Here is a 19,259-nt window from a genome sequence, read left to right as displayed (position 1 = left end):
AAACAGAGGCGAAGGAGGAATACAAGGACTCCTTTGACTGCACAAGTTTTTGTTCCTTTGATAAAACATGTGAACACCTCTATTAATGATATAACGACAAGTCATGAAGGTGTGTCAAAAGGAGGAAGTAAGACTCAAAAGTTTGATACCTTTCCCTTGTCTTTCTTTTCAATTTTTTTTTTTTTTTTTTTTTTTTTTAATTTGGATCATTTTAAATTGTGGGGGATAAAAAAATATATGCGTGTGCACACAATCCAAAACGCTCTTTTTGGGCCTATCTTACCAAAATTATGCAACCTTCCACAAAACAAACACGAGTGTCTGTCATCTCAGAAACCCTAAATTTTTAATTTTGATCTCAAGATTCTCTGAAGGAACAAAAGAGTAAAGTGAATAACAACAGTAAAATAAAATTGACCGTATTGGAATGTCAAATGTACAGTTTCAGTCCCTCTATATTGTTGTTACTCAATCAAACCCTATTTTTGTTGATGTGTAACAAACAAAAATAAATAAATAAATAAACATTGTTGATGTTGAGATATCCGAAATAATAATATTAAACTTATTTAATTGGTTTCGTTTTGGGTTTAAATAAGAGTGAGGAGAGGGTCTCTCGCACTCGCAGGTTATAAGCTAAAGCCGCCGCCTTGAAAAAAAAAATCCTGAAGGCCAAATTTTGTTGGAGCAAAGGTAGGATTCGTTAATTTCGTCTCTCACTTCCTTGTTTTTTTGACTCATACCCTTTAGTCTTCTCTTTGTTGGGAAAGGATATCTCGTCTTAAAGTCTCATTTTTGCTTTACCGTGTTATCGGGTGATTCAGGTGAAGAAGCAGAGACAAAAGGAATATGAAGTACGTTTTGGTGACAGGAGGAGTGGTGAGTGGTCTTGGCAAAGGTGTCACTGCTAGTAGCATTGGACTTCTCCTTCAAGCATGTGGTCTTCGTGTTACTTCCATCAAAATTGGTTAGATTCTTGCAATTTGTTTTCACCACTTTTGATTGCATGTATCACGCTGTATTTTTATTCTTCTCCGACCAAGAATCCGGCGAAAAATGACACCTTTTGTTGTGTAACGACTTGTATTGTGCATTTATAAATCCTTTTTTCAACAGTTACATTTTCTTATTATATGCAGATCCTTATCTTAACACTGATGCTGGAACGATGTCTCCGTTTGAGCATGGAGAAGTATTTGTATTGGATGATGGTGGCGAGGTATGTCATATTGTGATTTATGTCCTGGATTTTTTGATTATCTCAATTAATGCCACTCAAACTGATAGTATTGTGACCCCCTTTCAGGTGGACCTTGACCTTGGAAACTATGAACGGTTTTTAGACAGTACATTGACCCGTGACAACAATATAACAACTGGAAAGATTTACCAGGTATATCTACTTACTTCAGTAGTTATCTTTTGTTAGAACAAGGTTACAAATTTCTGTGTCCTCATTTTTGCAGTCAGTCATTGACAAGGAAAGGAAGGGGGACTACCTAGGAAGAACTGTACAGGTTCATTTACATTATGTTCTTTTGCTCTTACCTGACTTCCTCTCGTTTTAATTTGATTTGAGTGTTTTGAACAAAGCTTTTATTTTCCTTTTAAGGTGGTTCCTCATATTACTGATGCAATCCAAGATTGGATTGAGCGTGTTGCTAATGTTCCTGTTGATGGGAAGGAAGGTCCTCCTGATGTCTGTGTCATCGAATTAGGCGGGACTATAGGTACTATTTGTTGTCTTGTATTACTTTTACTGACAATTGCTCAGAAGAGTGGCTTTTATTAATTTATGTTCTGTACAGGTGATATTGAATCTATGCCCTTTATTGAGGCCCTTGGTCAATTCTCGTATAAAGTTGGTGAGTCGTGCTCTAATTTATATTAACTTTTGAAGTTTCAGTAATTTTATTAGGCTATTACTTATCAGCTCCGTCACTGCATCTGTCTTTTGTTCTTAGGACCTGGTAATTTCTGCTTGGTTCATGTCAGCCTTGTGCCTGTTCTCAGTGTTGTTGGTGAACAGGTAATTGCCTTTATAATTGATATCTCCCATGGAGGTTCTAATTTATTATTTTCTAACAACTACGCTATGAACATCTGTATTGCAGAAGACTAAGCCAACCCAGCATAGTGTGCGGGGACTCAGGAGCCTTGGTTTGACACCAAATATCCTAGCATGCCGCAGCACGAAGGTAATTGGAGCTCCAATATATTCATGTGCTTTTAAGTGTTGATGTTAGCTATGGATTTTGGTTTTTAACCTTTCAGTTCTGGTTTTGTAACAGGCACTTGAAGAAAATGTCAAGACAAAACTATCTCAATTTTGCCATGTGCCGGTATATATTGTTCAATTTCTGGTTTTCATTTGCTCTTCTTAGATCAGGGAGGTCAGATCTCTCTTCAAAAGACCCCTGTCCGAATAAACTTTCTGTCTGCTTTTCTATGGTTTCCTAGGAAGTGAATATTGTAACGCTCTATGATGTTCCAAACATTTGGCATGTTCCGCTGATGTTAAGGGTAAGCACATTTCTCTTGAATAGTTTCTTACTATACTTACGAAAGCAAATGAGCTTGTTCCCATGCTCGATTTGTTTTTCTTATCATTCTTTTGGTGTTAACGTCTCCAAAATAGGATCAAAAGGCTCATGAAGCGATCTTAAAAGAGTTGAACCTTCTTAGGTTTGTCTCTGAACAATCTTTTTTTTTTTTCGTCTAAATTTAATTTTCGTGCCCCAGCAAGCACATACTCAGTTCTAAATAAAAAGGCGTGAATTTACTAAACCTGAGATCCATCCTTTGTTCCCTCCGGTCAATGGATGTTTTCTCTAAGCTCCACTATAACTTGTCTGTGTTGACTTTTCTCTTGTCTGACATGCAGTAATGCTGTAAAGCCTGACTTGGCAGAATGGACTGCAAGAACTAAAATTTATGACACACTGCACGTTCCTGTTAGTCACCTTTTTCGAAATATTTTTTTGAATACCAGCGTGTCTATATAATTCGAACCATTGTTCATTCTCAATGGTCTTCTCTTCAGGTGAGAATAGCTATGGTTGGAAAGTACACTGGCCTTACTGATTCATACCTTTCCGTGTTGAAGGTAATTGGATCTGTGTGCTCTTAAACAAACCAAAAATTGTTATGCATATACTTCATTTCCGTAACAACCGTGTCTAACATTGAGGATTCTTAAAAATGGCTTCTGTCTCGCGTCCTTTTCACTGCAGGCCCTTTTGCATGCGTCTGTTGCATGTCACAAAAAGCTTGTCATAGAGTGGGTTGCAGCCAGTGACCTTGAAGAGATAACTGCACAGGAGGTGAGTCTTGCTTTCGTTACTCTCAGGGTACGGCAAAGGTATATAGTCTCATGAGCTTTTGTATGACTTACTGTTGCAGACGCCAGATGTCCATAAAGCTGCATGGGATCTTTTGAAGGTAGGTCAATATTAATGGAGCCTCGCATACCAATTCGGTAAATATCTTTGACTCAAAATTCCGCTTGTTGCAGGGTGCTGATGGTATCCTAGTACCAGGAGGGTTTGGTGATAGAGGAGTGCAAGGGAAGATACTTGCTACAAAGTACGCCCGTGAAAATCAAGTTCCTTTCCTTGGCATATGCCTGGGAATGCAGCTGGCTGTTGTGGAATTTGCCCGCTCCATTCTCGGTTTTCATGATGCAAACAGCACAGAGTTTGAACCAGAAACTTCAAGCCCTTGCGTCATATTTATGCCAGAGGTACTTGACCATCTGACTCTGTCATTTGATTGATTACATGTGTTCCATGTATCGAGTATCTATTTATACTTGTTCAATCTCTTTTTAGGGATCCACAACTCATATGGGGGGCACAATGCGCTTAGGGTCAAGGAGGACTTACTTCCAGGTTGCTGATTGCAAGTCTGCAAAGCTGTAAGCACAGAACTCATTTAAGATATAGTAGCACATGATCACTCATAGGATTCATTTCCAAAACCTATATAACTTCTTCTTCTTCTTCTTCTTCATCATTCAGGTACGGTAATGCAAAGTTTGTTGATGAGCGACACCGGCATAGATATGAGGTAATATTTCAGCTTCTTGTTTTTTATATGTTCTTTTCCTTAAGATTTCTATTTAGATGTTGAAAGTGAAATATGTGAATTATTGGCAGGTTAATCCAGATATGATATCAGAAATTGAGAAGGCTGGCCTCTCTTTTGTTGGGAAAGATGAGACTGGGTGTCGTATGGAGGTAATATGCTCATGGAAAACTTGTTGAATGTGTGACTCAGTTTGAGCTTAAACAATACATGAATGCTTTCGTGATGTTGTGCTTCATTGTTCTTACTGGCTTGGTGTGCAGATTGTAGAACTACCAAGCCATCCATACTTTGTGGGTGCTCAGTTCCATCCTGAGTTTAAGTCCAGACCTGGAAAACCTTCTGCATTGTTTCTAGGTAAATTCTAGGTTATAGTTCGATAGTTCTTTTAGCACATCTGTAAGATTCTGTGTTGATGGTGTTTGTGGCTCACTAAGAAACACTTTGATTAACAGGTCTTATCGCAGCAGCGTCTGGGTGTCTAGAATCAGTTTTGCAAACAGGTGGCAAGGTGAACAAAGTTTCAATAAATGGAGTAGCCAATGGAATTGCAACGGGGAAAGTTCATCAGAACGGCAATGTGTACAGCAATGGAAACGGGCTTCACCACTGACTCAAGAAAGGAACAATTTTACTGCATTTTCTAAAGTCTTTTTTTTCTTGCTTTTAATCAAAGCTTTCTTCAAGCCAGCCTACATGTATAGTCCCTGAGTTTTGTTTACTTGAGACTTGTTAAGTTTCGTTGTTAGGGTATGGGAAAAGACATGGATATGAATGTGCTTCCTGTTCTTGGGTTGCTTTTTGCCTTTCATAGTTAAAAAATTAATAAAGATCTATAAACTAGTTTCTTCAGAACTACACAAACACAATGTTTCTTCCCTTCTTTGTGTCGTATATTTCATGTAATGCAACCAAACAACGAGGCACCATTTGATTAACAAACATTGATATCCAAGAATTATTGAGTCTTACAATTTTCCCACATCTTTTATTGTATCAATTTATTCTCCCCAGAAACTTATCACGCTTGGTCTTTTAATTTAGTGTTCTTGGTTTTTTGCTGTCACGCTTGGTCTTTTAGTGTTCTTGTTTTTTGCTGTCACCGGAGCTGAGTCTGTTTTATATTTTTTTGGCTTTCCTTCCAATACCTGAACTAATCTTGTTTAGTTCTTGCACTCTGTTTCTCATCGTCTTCAAGCCATGAACCACCAAATGGATGACATCAACAGCGTAAAGGCCAACGCAGGCAGAGAATTGATCCTTGAAACTCCGTTGTCTGAGTCTGCGCTTTTGGAAGGTCCATCAGCAGCGGCCCTCGGAGCAAAGGATGGTGGTGGTGGTGGCTCGTCATATTCATAATCATCATCATTAGGTGATTCTGCAGGGCGTGGTGGAGATGATACCGGTGACAAAGGAGAACCAGTAGGTGCATTATCAGCTTTAACATCAATCATTATAGCACTACTAATATGAAGCACCGAGATGTTAAATGGTAGTGACGCTACAGAGTCTAGAAGCTCAGCGTTCAGATCAGGCCCGGGAACGGCAGATCCAAATAACACGTTTCCGTCTTTCGTAACTGTTGCGTTCAAGAACCCTTGTTGGCCCCTAGCTTGGCCGCTTGATTGGAAAAGAGTGGTGAGGAGTACTGACTTCTTGCTCAGGTTCTTAAGCTTCTTCTGGTCGTAGTAATCTAAAATGATGTGGAGGCTGAGGATCTTCTTGATGAGGTTGGTAGGTTGGCCGGAGAGGGAGGAGATTGCGCCGTTGGAAACCACAAGGACGGTAATGGTTTGACGACTGTTGATGGTAGAAGCGAGTTGAGTTTCAGAGAGAAGTTTGTTGAAAGTGGAGAAATCATCGTGCTCGTTTAAAATGTTAGTGATGTTGAATGAATTTGATGTAGTGTAGAGGAATGTGAAAACAAAGAAGAAGAAGAAGAGAGTTAGTGAAGAAGACATTATTTCATGTGGTTTGATTGATGAGCTTTTTTAAAAACATTGTGGCATTTGGCTGTGAGCTTTATAGAGTGTGTTTCTTTATTAAGACATGAGGAAGAGAGTGTGTTTCTCCAAACTTTGAGGGGAACATTGTTTTGTTGTCTTGGATTGACAGCACTTGTCGGAACCGATTATACTGCTCAATTAAGCGTTATGATATTCACTTTAGAGTAAGCCACTTGTTGCACATCGAACGAGTTCTATGAATTAGGCATACGAGAGAGTAATCAAACCATATTAATGTCTGATTTGATTAATATCGACGTTGGACAGAATAAACCAAAGGATCCGGTTAAAATTGATCTAAACCGTTGACTAGTCTAGTACGGAATTAGAGAGGAGCTATAAAGAGTGAGCCACCAAAATTGAAAGAGTGAGCCAGCCACCGAAATTGGCAATAACAAAACCCTAAAACTACGTTGAGCTTGTTCTCCCTTGTCTGTATCGAATTCGGCGACGACGATGATGATCTCTCGTCGATTGGTTTCCAAATTCCTTAAACCTTTGTCTTCTCAATCACTCCACGTCACTCGCCGTCAACTCCAATCCTCATCATCTCCCATAAGAAACCATCTGATCCACGGATCGGTAACTCAGGAGCTAGGTCTGTTAAGATCCTTTTCTGCTTTCAACATCGACACCAAGCTTCGATCTGAAACATCATGGTCGCCGAGGTATTTCTCGACACCAAGCGGAGGAGATGTTGAGCCGAAGAAGCCAGAGGAGTCGAAGCCAGATGAGCAGCCGAAGTTCGAAGAGATGAAGCACCAAGAGATCGAAGGGCCAACGGTGGAACGCGATTTGTCGGCTTTGGGAAATGAGACGAGACAAGTGTTGGAAGGGATGATGAAGAACATGTACAGTCTAAGTGGAGCTATGGGTGCTCTGGGTTTAACTCAGCTGGTCGTGGGAGCTACGATTTTGTATGCGACTAAATCAGATCCGATGAAGGAAATGACAATTCAGAGCTGTATTGCGTTTGGATTCCCGTTTGCTATGGCGTTGATGGTGAGACGATCGTTGAAGCCAATGTATTTCTTCAAGAAGATGGAAGAGTTAGGGAGGTTGCAGATTCTTACTTTGTCACTTCAGGTTGCTAAGAATCTCAATTTGTTGTTCGTTAGAGCTCGTCTTGTTTCGATTTTGTGCGTTCTTGGGTTGTGTCTTGGAAACCTCTTCCTCTTGTTATCACCATGAGAGAGCGAGAGCTATTGAATTACAACTTCTATATTTTGTTTTCTTCTTCAATATTAATCCAAAGATTTTTAAAAAAGCATAGAAAGTCGATACAAAGTTTTAGAGTAGCTTTTTTTAGAGACAAAAAGAAAAAACCAATTTGAGAATAATATCCGAAAGGCAGATGAGGAAACTCATCTTCCTTCTTTTTTTACCTAAGCTCTTGACTCTCTATTTTTGTCTTTCAATCGTCTGATTTTGATTCTCTTCGTACGTAAGTGAGACTACGAGCATTGTTGGGAGCATTGTTTCCAGTCTCAGCTGAATCGCGCTTCCATTGCATACTCCTGCCTCCAGCCCTCGCAACAGAACGGCCTCTTAATGCACCACCTCCTCTAAAGTATGCGGGTGCTCTTGCAAACCTTCCACCTCGAGACCATGTCATGCTTGATGCAGCCTCCTGCTGTTGCCCACTGCTTCCTTTCACAATCTGCATCCATCATACATACACACAACTGAGTCCTTATATCTATTCTAAGATTGATTCTAACCAATCCTCAAGATCATAACAGACGACAATTGCTATGGTAAAACAGAATTGAACATGTGTTTCCATTTGTACCTTGAGAATCCGAGACATGAAAGAGGTACCGTCCAGAGACAAGGCATTCTCTGCAGCTTCTTTGCGTGTGAACTCGATATACGCTGATCTGTAAAGGGCAATCAACTCAGGTTCCCCATGACTCAACTGTGACATAGTAAGACAATAATAATTAGGGTCATGAATTCAGACAACTTACCCATTTGGTTGTCCTGTTGCTGGATCTGTAACTATGATAGCTTTAAGCACTTCACCACACTTGTTAAAATGCCTTGAAAGGCTATCCTTGGTAGCACCAAAATGAACCTGTTTTTACGACCAATCACATTCAAATCAATACACTAATTGACAAGTTTTGCCTCAATCCAGTGCAAGGGTAAATAAACATAAACAATTATTACATTGGCGACAAAGATTGTCCGAGTGCTAGCATCTTCCAACGGGCGGGTCGTGGATAATGTCCCTGCAAATGCCAGCATATCATCTTAGATCAACTTATCCATTAGAATTACATCAACAGGAACGAAAGAAGTGAGTTTGCCAAGGAAAGAAAGAAACTTCAATCCCATGAATCTTCAAAAAGCTCAAGACTGATATTAACAACTCACCAGGAACAGATTTATTGGTTGTTGAATCTTCATTCGCATTGACAGCAGGTTTTATCTGTCAAAGAACAACAAGTCAGCTTGTATTAGGAGCCATGTGGTTGTCACTCTTACAAACGAAATAAAACATCACAACATAGCCTTGACGGGTAAATATTAGCAAGAAACTTTCAAGATGTTTTCTATTTCATGGCTAACAAAATTTGGAAGAAGCCTGTCATTGAAAAGCTAGTAAGAGCATGCATATATAACATGAAACTTACATTTCCATTCCCTATTGCATCACTCTGCGTAGCTGATTGTGTGATAGTTTCACTAGAAACCATTCTGCCTGCGTCCATATATCTTTGCAGACCCACATCTGGTACTTCCATCTGCCCCTCTAACTTTACTGTTTTCCCTGTCTCTACATTGCCGGAGAAACTTGCTGTCTTTTGCCTGGTTGCACCTTCAGTAAGGTGATTTTGATAATTCATCCCTTTAACTCTTTTAGGGTCATCGACTAAACGATGCTGCAGACTATTAGGATTGTGAATTCTGTTCCCAAGGAAAGTACTCGGGTGAGGAAAATTAGCACTTGAACTGAGTCTGCCTCGATCAGAGGCAAATTTTGGCTGCAAGCCCGTGTCAAAAGTTGGCATGTTCTCAACATACACTCCATTGTTGTCAAGACGGTGCGTGTATTGAGGATGTACCGCTTCCGGATCATCGCTAATATTCCTACATTCTTCATTCTTAGGAGAAACTTTACCAAGTACCATATGTCGGTCCAGGGTCTCAGAAGTAGACTGGCTAATTCTGTCAAAGACACTTCTCCCAGGTTTTGGTTTTTTGGCATCTTCGGCTGCTTCGGCAACAGCTTTCATTACAGAGGCCATGGGATCCACAACCCTCGCTACAGATCGAATTTTCCGAGCTGGGTTGGTGTCAGATGATTCTTGAGTAGATGTGGACACCACTGAACGAAGACGTTTTAATGAGGATTCAGTCGAACTATTTGCTGGCTTGGGAATAGCTAGAGCATCTCGCACAGCAAACTGAAGCAGCCGGCGAGAGACATCAGGTTTAGCTTCCCTCTATCAAACAAGTTAACGAAAACAAAATCAGAAAACTATAACCAGTATCCGTACAATAGCTTTACCGCAGAAGATGCATTAAAATACTGGAACAACCCCACGACACTAAGTTCATAGTAATTAAGGATGTCTGACATGTAAGTCCCATAAAAAGCAGAACGCAAAGGTTATGACAGCCCATCCAGTAAACTATTTTAGCATTTTTCTAATCCAAGTATTGCGTGATAGTGATTGATATTCAATAGACAAGTACAAAACACAGACCTGTTCATTCCGCGAGTCATCAGTTCTAGACTTTTTCCTGTGGGATTGAGACTGGGGAGATGGAGACCTCTTATTATGTCGTTGTTTGTGATCTTTATTCTCATAGTTATGAATTTTGTGAACCTCAGAACTCAGAAGAGGAGGAATCTCAGAGACATTAGTTGGCTGGCTTTTCCATTGTCTACCACGGCGTGATCGCCCCTTTTCAGGTTCAGAATCCATAACCCCAAGTGCTTTATCCTCATTCTGACTGCTTATCAGTGAGCTTTTTACAATAGTTTTCTCAACACGAGAATTAAAATACTCATCACCACTTTCAGAGATATGATCCCACAACCTGCATACATCCTCCAAGTGAATATGAATTTCTAGATACAAAAAAAAACAATAAAACTTGGTTTCACAAGGGGTAAGAAATATATAAAATACCAGGCGACAAAAGAATCGCTATCATCTCCAAGAAATATCTTCAATTCATTATTTGCTTCCTCTTTTCTTCTCCCATTTCTAAGCAAAACTATCACATATTCCTGCAAGCAATGTCATTTGAATTGTAACATCATCATCAAGGCACACTAATGTTATATTCCAAAAAAATCAGCAATTCTAGCTACAAGGAACACGAATACCACCACCACAATTCAGCTAAAACTAAAACAAGGAGAGCAATCGTTGTAAAATTACAGACCCAAAAGTGATTCCAAATTAAGGGAAGAACAGAGAGTTGAATCAGAATCGTACCACGAGAGTGTCATCCGTGTAATCGCCCATATACTCCTTGAGTTTATCCATGACAATCTCTTTCAACTTCACCACTCCTCCATCACTGAAATCACCATTGAAGGTCCGATCATCGACTATATCAGCGCTTCCCATCTCCTCTGAAATTTTCCCTTACGAGAGATTATATTAAGAACAAGAAAAAAAACCCAATTTTCCACCGGATTGAGAATACCACTAAAACCCTAACCTACAAGCGATTCAATTTCGAGAACAGATATAATCTAGGAGCTCCGGGGTTGGTGGTGGTGGTGGTGGTGCTAGGGTTTGGGTTTCTGTCGGAGAAATCCAGAGAGCCGAGTCGATTCGTAATTATTAATCGAAAGGGATTTGCTTCGACGGACGGAACTAATTATAAACGGGGGACCTTTTGCGTTTCAATTTAATTTGCTTAACATTTATATTTTTCATAATTGGGTTGGGCCAAAAAATAATACTACATAGTATTAGGTGCTCCAACTTTGAGATATATATATATATATATATATATTTTTTTTTTTCTGGTTATAATTATATAGTAACCAATGGGAAATTTGCTAAATAGCAACTTTTTGTTTATTTACTTTTGTCCCAGTGACTTCTTTTCTTAACACAATTTACAAAAAAGTGTCAAATATGTTTTCGAGTATTTGTACAGTCACGCGTTACAAAAAAAAAAAGAGTTGGTCTAAAAAGGTTCATAATTAATTCGTACTCCTACGAAATACTATAAACTTGTTGAAAATATCGAAATTTACGAAGATATTAATAAATTTCACGAGATTATTATACACACTTTACAATTTTGTTCATCTTCATTCTTTGAATGAATTTTCATATGTAAACCAATGAATCATACTAAATTTTAATCCCCGTCTTAAACTTTTTCAAAAACTTATAAAAAGGTTTGAACATAAAACACTAAACTCGGACTAGTAAACCTTTTAATCTTTACCGTCGTGAAAACGTTGTCGACACTCGTATATTAATTACATCCCTCACCCAAGCCTCATCTTCCAAGCATTTTAAAATATGAAAAACAAGTTAGCCTTTGTATAGTTTAAACAATTTTTTGAAGGTTTTTGTATCCTAAAATATTAAATGAACTAGATTAAGACCCGTGCTCTAGCACGGGTTGAAATTCGTTTTATTTATATTATAATTTTTATATAAAATATAATTTATGTGATTGTTTTAAAAAAAAAATTTGGATAAAACATTATGCAATAAAATCATATGCTAAATATGATGGATTGAAAAAAAGACACATATTTTGTAAGTTTTATGTTGTGAATAATTTTAGATAAGTATTTGTGCTATAACACTGGTAAATTTTATTTTATACAAATTTTGTATATTTTAAAATAAAATTTTAATATGTTGTATTAGTTTATGTATGTGAAGTTATTTCAACAATGTATATCATACATCATGACTTGAATGTCATTATAAGACATAATTTTGTAAATTTGGTTTTTAAAAAGCAAATTATTATATTATGAGTAATTTAATATATTGTTATACTTTTGGTTTAAATATACTGGTTTCTTCAAATTTTTTCATATTATAGTGACATATTATTGACATTGCTATAACAAATCAATTTAGAGTGTTTATAGTTTATAACTTTTATATCAAATTTCAATATATTAAAAATATTTTAAAATAAATTATTTAAAGTTTATTATATTATATAAAATTATAAAATTCAACAAAAAATATTAAATTAAATTTAAATATTCAAATTTTGACCCGTTACTCAGTAAATTTTTAATTCAATATATATTATTTTTAAAGAGTAATATTACTAAAGCTTGAATATTTTATAGATTGAAGAATTTATATTTGTTTTTAAAAATTCAACTTATGGTATATCCGGAAATAAAACTATTTTTTAATTATAATAAATAATATGATAATTTATTTGTTTCACAAAATAGACTCATATATAAAAATGAGAGGTGAAGTATAATGATAATTAACAAATTAATATGTTAAGTTAGATATCAAAAGATTTTATTTGATAAAGAATTTAATAAAGGAAATTAATATGATAAGTTAGATGATATGGTTCTTTTAGAATATTCTCTTTAAGATTTTCGGAAACAACAATGCTCTAGTAATTAAATCTTCTGAAAATAAATTAAGGTTGCATCCACTATTTAATTTGTAACCAATTAATGTATAACTTATTTGTAACCAACTTATTAAAATTATATAGTCTACAAAACAATATTATGTACTTCCGTTTTATTATAAAGGGATACTGTTAGTTTTGTTACCAATCTCTAAAACAGTTCTGAATACTGTTAGTTTTGTTACCAATCTCTGAAACAGTTCTGAGTTCTGATTTTTCTGATAGTTGCATGAGAATTGAGGTATACAATATTTTGTTGGATACCTATTATGAGTAACTTGTTGTTTATAGCTTACAAATCCTACAATAATGCATCGCAATTAAAGATTGTTAAGTTGACAATAAAATAAAATCGTTCTGCATCGGCATTGGTTGGTTGGTGTTACGTACTACGTAGCCATTGTTTCGTTAAAAGTCGCAAGATAATGCATTGAAAACAATTATTCAAAAAGATATTTGAGAAAATACGTAACCTCTCGTTATGATATTAAAAAAACAAAAGTAGAATTTATGATTTTAATATGTAATGCTTTTTATTATATAATTGACCTTTAAAAAGAGAAAATAATGGAACACATAAGAAGAAGATGATATAGCAAATCAAACACGTTATTGGTTGCTGCTGCTATATATTATACGCCAAGTAAAGTTTTGTCGAGAGAGAGAGATCTGGGGTTTAAGAGTTGTGTGAATATAGCAAATCAATACGATATACTAAGATGTAATGATAAAAAGTTAAGAGTCAAAAGTTAAAAAAAAAAAAAAAAAAAAAAAAAAAAAAAACCCAAAGAGACCATAAAGGTGAGAGAAATAATACAAATCAATAGATATCGAAGTCGTCAAAATCATCCTCAAATTTGTTGAAGAAGTAGGAGTCTTTTAACCCCCAATCGGTGGACATATCCATAGACTCGTAGTAGTCATCATCGACGTCCATCGCCGTATCCATCGAAGATTCTGCATATTGCATCTCAAAGTCACGGGGCATCATTGGCGGCCTCATCATCCCCTGTCCCCAACCTCTATTCATCATTGCTTAAGAGAAAAAGATGTGTTTTCAGTTTTTGAGGATTAGGGCACCCTTCTTATGTGATATATCCGGTATTCATTATAAAGGCCCGTTAATTAGGAGAGGAGATTGGGCCCATCTTTTCTATTTATTTTCATAAAGTATTTATCCCAAAATTATATAGATACCAAATATAAATTACTCTACAAAAATATAAATTAGAAATTTTACAGATTTGTGACGCATAATGGACAGCTAAACCACACGAAACGTAACTAGAGAGACACGCTCCTAAAAATGACCAAACCACCCCTTTTCGTTTCTACCGAATCCTTTTTTCCCTACATACACATTTCTCGATGATCATCAAGAAGAAGATCGTACATCCGAAAGAAAGCAAATTCATGAAACTGTAAAGCCACAATAATGATAATAATAATAATCATTCACTAATATAATTAAGCAAATTAAATAAAATAAAAAGGAAAAAAAATAAAATGAGGTTCAGATTTTGATTGAACAGAGGAGGGAGGAATCTCTCTCTCTGATCTTTCGTTTTACAACACAGCCACCACCTATCAATCAAATCGATGTCTCTCCGAGCATCTTTCTTCCCATCGTTTAATAGATCGGAGCTTTTCGAACCACCGGCCACCACAAGTTTTCTTTTTTTTTTTAATCAATCAAACGGTTTTTGAGATCGAATAATTTAAAAAAAAAAAAAAATTCAAACTTTGACCATCTTAGCCGCCTTGACCACCGGGTTTTCTCTAGCGATCGCCTCACGTCCGGCGGTTTTGTAGTCGTAGCTACAATCATGACGATCGGAGTAACGGTGCTCGGAGCAGAAAAGGTCACCGCAACGACACCTGAATCCGGTCAACCCGACCTTCTTCCGACAACCGGAACATCGGTTAACGATCTGTTGATCTCTCTTAACTGCATCGATCTCTCGTGGACGAATCACGACTTTAGCTGGCGACGACCTGAGGTTAACGGATCTAGCTGATCTCTTCAAGACCGAAGAACCGGAATCAACGACAACACTAGCGGTCGCGGAGACGAGGGAAGCGTTGAAACATTTCTGACACATGTTGTTGGTCGCTGGATTCGCTGTAACGCCGCAGTTATTGGTACAAAGCGTCGCCGCCGTTGTTGTTGGTGTCGTCGTCGTCGTCAAGGTTTCGAGTACTTTGAACTCCGTCTCTTCCTTCTCCGTTCTCTGCGCCATCGGTCTTTTATTGAATCTCTCTCCTTTTGCTTTAGCGTTCCTTCCTCCGGCGAGTTCACAGATCGAATTAAGGAGGAGAGAAGGAGAGAGAGAGAGAGATGAAATGGGGGGGGAGAGAATATGGATGGGCCTCATAGAGACGCGTTACCATCTCTTATCATCTCTCCTTCTACCATCCCCACTTTCTCGTCTTCTTGGTGAGTTACGTTAATACCCTCTTCGCTTTTTTGTAATTACGAACCATTTTTTATGTATTTCAATGATTCTAGAATGGCTTATGACGCCATACAGCGGCCAACATGTTTCTTTCTCTTTCCATCATCTCTCTTTCTTTTCTGCTTTTTTTTTTTTTTTTTTTTTTGTTATTTTGGGTATTTTCTGATTTTTCTTTGAGTATACTCTAATTTATTAGTATGATGACTTTTTTTTTTTAGTATAATTGAGAGTTATGAAGGAGATGGGAAATCGCTGGAATATGGGCCAAGTTGTTTATATGTATGTTTCTCTCCCTACCCAAAAAAAAAAAATAATAATAACATTATCATGTATCTAGAGGTGGTGTTATTGTGCTAACTAGGAGTCTAGGACCGAACACATGTTATGTTATGTTATGTTTTGGTTCGTCTTCGGACATGTTATTTTTATTTTAACAATTTCAGAAAAAAAAAAAGAGATTTTGCGGGTTAAAACTGTCATACAAAAAAAAACACGAGCTGTGAGGTTGTAAAAAGCTGCGCGTACAACATGTCAACATGCCAATTTGCAAACTTCAGTTTATTTTTTTATATATATGTAAGTAAACTAATTTTAACGATAAAATGTTTTTGGGTTAATTACCACTAGTATTTTATTTGGTCTTAAAAGGCTTGTTGGAGGTTGATGAAAGTGTGAAGGCGGTGGTGGTGACATGGTTTTGCGCTTAAGGTCTTTATTTTCCTGACCATAATCAACAACCCAGAAGTGGCTTGTATTGCGGAAAATACTTCTCTTTTTTTTTCATTATATAATAAAATAATAAATTATTTAAAATCAATTTAAATCTTTATTAACATCTAAAGAAAAGTCAAATACATATTCAGTCATTTGATATGTCAAAGCAATTAACTAACCAGAGTTCAACCAACAGTGGAAAATACTCAAATTTGTTTTTTTTTTCAACCAACCAGATAAAATCATTTGATTGGACAAGTCCGAATTGGTACTTTTGATTTTAGCTTTTTATTAATTTTTTTGGTTTTCATTAGGATTTTTTGAAAAGATTAATCTATATTTATGATCGTATTAATAATTTCTTGAAAAATGGAGAAACGTTGCTAAATTTGGGAGAAAAAGCTGCCTAAAACGTCGGGTTGTTTCTAAGGTCAATGGCCTAAACAGCTAAACTCGAAAGCAAAATGAACAAAAATTAAAAAAAAAAAGTATCGAAAAAAAAAGAAAGAGAAATTTCAGAGAAAATGGAACCCCCAAATATGGAATTCTGACAGAGTCGCTGCTAGATTTGTTTTTTTTTTTTTTTTTTTTTGGGTTTGCCATTACTCTCTCTCTCTCTCTATTTCCCTCTTTGTAATTCAACCGGAGTTACGATTCCCTCTTATCGTAACTCCTGCTTCTTCCGATCTCGATCCTGTTCATCGGACCCTGTAAATCATTTCGCGGGCTTTTCTTATTCTTTTTTTTGCGATTCCACAAAAGGTAATTGCTTCCTTCTTCTAGTTTGATTAACAAGATCGATCCTTTTTATATGCAGCAATGTAGATTGATTGATTCGTATTCGTTTGTTTTTTAGGGAAGGAGGAATAAGCAAATTATTTGAGATTTGATTTGATTCCGTTTTTGGGTGGTGGTGTTTAGTGAGAGATCCTTTTTTTAGATGAAGTGAACATTTTTTTTTTTTTTTGAGGGGATTATTATGTGAGTTATGGTATCATCATCAACTATATTGCGGATGGTAGTACCATGTTGGAGACGACCTTCTGTGAAAGGTGATCATTCAACTAGAAATGACGCTAATGGACGTTGTGATGGTCTTCTTTGGTATAAAGATTCTGGTAACCATGTTGCTGGCGAGTTCTCTATGTCTGTCATTCAAGCCAATAATCTTCTTGAAGATCATAGCAAGCTTGAGTCTGGTCCCGTTAGTTTGTTTGATTCTGGTCCTCAAGCTACTTTTGTTGGTGTCTATGATGGTCATGGAGGTCCTGAAGCTGCCCGTTTTGTTAATAAACACCTCTTCGACAACATCAGGAGTATGCTGCTCTGTTTCCTTCTCTTTATTTTACATGTATGTGTATATTGAGGACTAGTTAGCTAATGTGCTGACACTTTTCTGATTTTGCAGAGTTTACATCAGAGAATCATGGTATGTCTGCCTCTGTTATAACCAAAGCGTTTTTAGCTACGGAAGAAGATTTTCTTTCTCTTGTGCGGCGGCAGTGGCAGATTAAACCACAGATTGCTTCTGTTGGAGCTTGTTGTCTGGTAGGGATCATATGTAGTGGGTTGTTGTACATTGCAAACGCTGGGGATTCTCGGGTTGTGCTAGGAAGACTGGAAAAAGCTTTTAAAATTGTCAAGGCGGTTCAGTTATCGTCCGAGCACAATGCAAGTCTTGAATCTGTGAGAGAGGAGTTGCGCTCGTTGCATCCGGATGATCCTCAGATTGTGGTCTTGAAGCACAAAGTTTGGCGAGTTAAAGGTATTATACAGGTAAAAACACTCTCACGGTAATGCGTGTTGCTGATTTAATAGATTCTTTTCTTGCAAGTAGCTCTGCTGTGAAAGATAAAGTTTAAGCCTTGTGCATGTATGTAAAAGACTCAATGAATTATGTGTCTTAACAAGAGAAGTGTATAAGAAGAGATTTACAATAACCTCACTTTAAGAAGATAAAAGAGGATTTCTAGCTAGATATAACCTTTGGCTGGTTCTTGAAGGTCTCGCGGTCGATTGGTGATGCCTACTTAAAGAAAGCAGAATTCAACCGGGAACCGCTGTTGGCAAAGTTCAGGGTGCCTGAGGCTTTCCATAAGCCCATACTTAAAGCAGAGCCGGCAATAACAGTACACAAAATCCATCCAGAGGATCAGTTTCTTATATTTGCATCAGACGGCTTGTGGGAGCACTTAACTAATCAGGAAGCTGTTGACATTGTGAACACATCCCCTCACAATGTATGATTGCCTCTTGCTCTCTCTTTCTCTCTCTTTCCTTGTTTTGTTTCGTTTTGTGTGCAAATAGATAGATTGAGAGAACATGTGGGTGTTGTGCAGGGAATTGCAAGGAAGCTCATAAAAACAGCTCTAAGAGAGGCAGCAAAGAAGAGAGAGATGAGATATTCGGATCTAAAAAAGATTGATAGAGGAGTGAGGAGACATTTTCATGATGATATAACAGTCATAGTTGTGTTTCTTGATTCAAATCTCGTCAGTCGCAGTGTCTCACGCCGACCTCTACTCTCCATCTCAGGCGGTGGTGACTTAGCTGGACCTTCCACTTGACTCAACTCTCACCACAATCTATATATATTATACATATACACATATCCACTATATATAAACACATTGCAAACCGCAATTTAAGTTCCTTCTTTTTTTAACTTTATATAAAAAAAAATTCCTTTTTAACTCTGTTTTTAATTCATCCCAAAAAAAAAATGAAGAGTTGAAACCAATGTATAGGTCTTTTGGCAAACTGAGTTTGATTATGGATGATGTAAAGAGATCACTTGTTGGAAAGATTTCTACTTCTTGAGTACAGAGTACAAACTGACTGCATTGCATCATCTATATCTGTTGGTTTTTTTTAATGTATTAGCATGAACATACGTGAATGTGTCAGTGATGCACTATAGACCGAGACTGTTACAAATTCGTCTTTTATGCCAAAGACAAAAAAACACATTGCTTTCCAAGGCCTGAGAATTCAAATTATCTTGTCAAGTAAGAGATTAAATAATCCTAAAATATAATTGAAAACAGTTCCAAGTTCAAAAGTGATCCGGGCCATAGTTCCAAAATCTTTCGAAAAGACCTTGAAAAATCTCATGATCTAGACATGCATATAACGTAATTTGAATTCTTGTGGTGTTAATTTCACATAGGACAATTGGTATTCTACCGTTATGATTGAGATTATATTGTGTGGTATATATTATTGAGCAAGGCCATAGAAAATTAATACTACAGTACTAATACATTAAAGAAAAAGACAGCTCCAGAAAAATGGATCTTGACTCCTGGGCATGTGATGGGAGTTGAATCATGTCCAAACCAAGACAACGCAAATTCCGATGTTTAGGTCATAAATGCTGGAAAAT

General features: G+C 36.9%; 5 protein-coding genes and 1 pseudogene across 10 annotated transcripts; 3 read left to right on the top strand and 3 right to left on the bottom strand.

The window, feature by feature from the left end:
* Positions 1-172: 172 nt before the first annotated feature.
* LOC104765034 (uncharacterized) lies at positions 173-4,941 on the top strand. The gene is made up of 22 exons (XM_087502805.1): positions 173-693; positions 825-967; positions 1,140-1,219; positions 1,307-1,393; positions 1,467-1,517; positions 1,613-1,730; positions 1,809-1,865; positions 1,965-2,029; positions 2,115-2,198; positions 2,292-2,342; positions 2,461-2,523; positions 2,639-2,685; positions 2,885-2,954; positions 3,044-3,106; positions 3,234-3,323; positions 3,403-3,441; positions 3,515-3,742; positions 3,831-3,916; positions 4,020-4,068; positions 4,158-4,238; positions 4,350-4,443; positions 4,542-4,941. The coding sequence occupies exons 2-22, from the start codon at positions 850-852 to the stop codon at positions 4,697-4,699; spliced, it is 1,779 nt and encodes a 592-aa protein (XP_087358931.1). The 5' UTR covers positions 173-693; positions 825-849; the 3' UTR covers positions 4,700-4,941.
* Positions 4,930-6,083, bottom strand: LOC104765033 (fasciclin-like arabinogalactan protein 14). The gene has a single exon (XM_010488690.2). It carries the CDS (start codon positions 6,045-6,047, stop codon positions 5,280-5,282), a length of 768 nt encoding a protein of 255 aa, XP_010486992.1. The 5' UTR covers positions 6,048-6,083; the 3' UTR covers positions 4,930-5,279.
* Positions 6,084-6,548: 465 nt separating this feature from the next.
* LOC104765031 (uncharacterized) lies at positions 6,549-7,476 on the top strand. Its single transcript, XM_010488684.3, has one exon. The coding sequence runs from the start codon at positions 6,549-6,551 to the stop codon at positions 7,281-7,283; it is 735 nt and encodes a 244-aa protein (XP_010486986.2). The 3' UTR covers positions 7,284-7,476.
* On the bottom strand, positions 7,317-11,045 carry LOC104765032 (uncharacterized). 5 transcript variants are annotated; one of them, XM_087502801.1, is made up of 10 exons: positions 10,779-11,045; positions 10,550-10,689; positions 10,238-10,338; positions 9,809-10,145; positions 8,732-9,544; positions 8,472-8,526; positions 8,265-8,326; positions 8,063-8,169; positions 7,885-7,972; positions 7,317-7,752 (listed from the first exon to the last, which is right to left on the bottom strand). In XM_087502801.1, the coding sequence occupies exons 2-10, from the start codon at positions 10,682-10,684 to the stop codon at positions 7,507-7,509; spliced, it is 1,944 nt and encodes a 647-aa protein (XP_087358927.1). In that variant the 5' UTR covers positions 10,685-10,689; positions 10,779-11,045; the 3' UTR covers positions 7,317-7,506. The 5 variants fall into 5 exon arrangements, with proteins under 5 accessions (XP_087358927.1, XP_087358929.1, XP_087358928.1 ...); XM_087502803.1 differs by having other exon boundaries at positions 10,550-10,701; positions 10,783-11,028; XM_087502802.1 differs by having other exon boundaries at positions 10,550-10,701; positions 10,779-10,999.
* Positions 11,046-14,137: 3,092 nt separating this feature from the next.
* LOC104767471 (zinc finger A20 and AN1 domain-containing stress-associated protein 5 pseudogene) lies at positions 14,138-15,369 on the bottom strand (annotated as a pseudogene). Its single transcript, XR_015591464.1, has one exon. The product of XR_015591464.1 is annotated as a zinc finger A20 and AN1 domain-containing stress-associated protein 5 pseudogene (transcript).
* Positions 15,370-16,235: 866 nt separating this feature from the next.
* On the top strand, positions 16,236-18,725 carry LOC147920218 (putative protein phosphatase 2C 38). Its single transcript, XM_087502799.1, has 5 exons — positions 16,236-16,636; positions 16,731-17,190; positions 17,283-17,650; positions 17,878-18,114; positions 18,214-18,725. Exons 2-5 carry the CDS (start codon positions 16,863-16,865, stop codon positions 18,439-18,441), a joined length of 1,161 nt encoding a protein of 386 aa, XP_087358925.1. The 5' UTR covers positions 16,236-16,636; positions 16,731-16,862; the 3' UTR covers positions 18,442-18,725.
* Positions 18,726-19,259: the final 534 nt, after the last annotated feature.

Source organism: Camelina sativa, chromosome 19 (genome assembly GCF_030686135.1).
Source record: "Camelina sativa cultivar CO46 ecotype springtype chromosome 19, ASM3068613v1".
In the NCBI taxonomy this organism is placed as follows: Eukaryota; Viridiplantae; Streptophyta; class Magnoliopsida; order Brassicales; family Brassicaceae; genus Camelina; species Camelina sativa.
This window is presented reverse-complemented; position numbering and strand designations above follow the sequence as displayed.

Bases quoted from the DNA above. Each gene is read 5' to 3' on its own strand.
- LOC104765033 (XM_010488690.2), bottom strand. From the start codon at position 6,047: ATGTCTTCTTCACTAACTCTCTTCTTCTTCTTCTTTGTTTTCACATTC.
- LOC104765031 (XM_010488684.3), top strand. From the start codon at position 6,549: ATGATGATCTCTCGTCGATTGGTTTCCAAATTCCTTAAACCTTTGTCT.
- LOC104765034 (XM_087502805.1), top strand. From the start codon at position 850: ATGAAGTACGTTTTGGTGACAGGAGGAGTGGTGAGTGGTCTTGGCAAA. The intron at 968-1,139 runs GTTAGATTCTTG...TATTATATGCAG, and splicing joins TGTTACTTCCATCAAAATTG to ATCCTTATCTTAACACTGAT. The intron at 3,442-3,514 runs GTAGGTCAATAT...CGCTTGTTGCAG, and splicing joins CTGCATGGGATCTTTTGAAG to GGTGCTGATGGTATCCTAGT.
- LOC147920218 (XM_087502799.1), top strand. From the start codon at position 16,863: ATGGTATCATCATCAACTATATTGCGGATGGTAGTACCATGTTGGAGA. The intron at 17,191-17,282 runs GTATGCTGCTCT...CTGATTTTGCAG, and splicing joins CCTCTTCGACAACATCAGGA to AGTTTACATCAGAGAATCAT. The intron at 18,115-18,213 runs GTATGATTGCCT...GGTGTTGTGCAG, and splicing joins TGAACACATCCCCTCACAAT to GGAATTGCAAGGAAGCTCAT.
- LOC104765032 (XM_087502800.1), bottom strand. From the start codon at position 10,684: ATGGGAAGCGCTGATATAGTCGATGATCGGACCTTCAATGGTGATTTC. The intron at 7,973-8,062 runs GTAAGTTGTCTG...TGCCCTTTACAG, and splicing joins GCAACAGGACAACCAAATGG to ATCAGCGTATATCGAGTTCA. The intron at 7,753-7,884 runs GTACAAATGGAA...TGATGGATGCAG, and splicing joins TCATGTCTCGGATTCTCAAG to ATTGTGAAAGGAAGCAGTGG.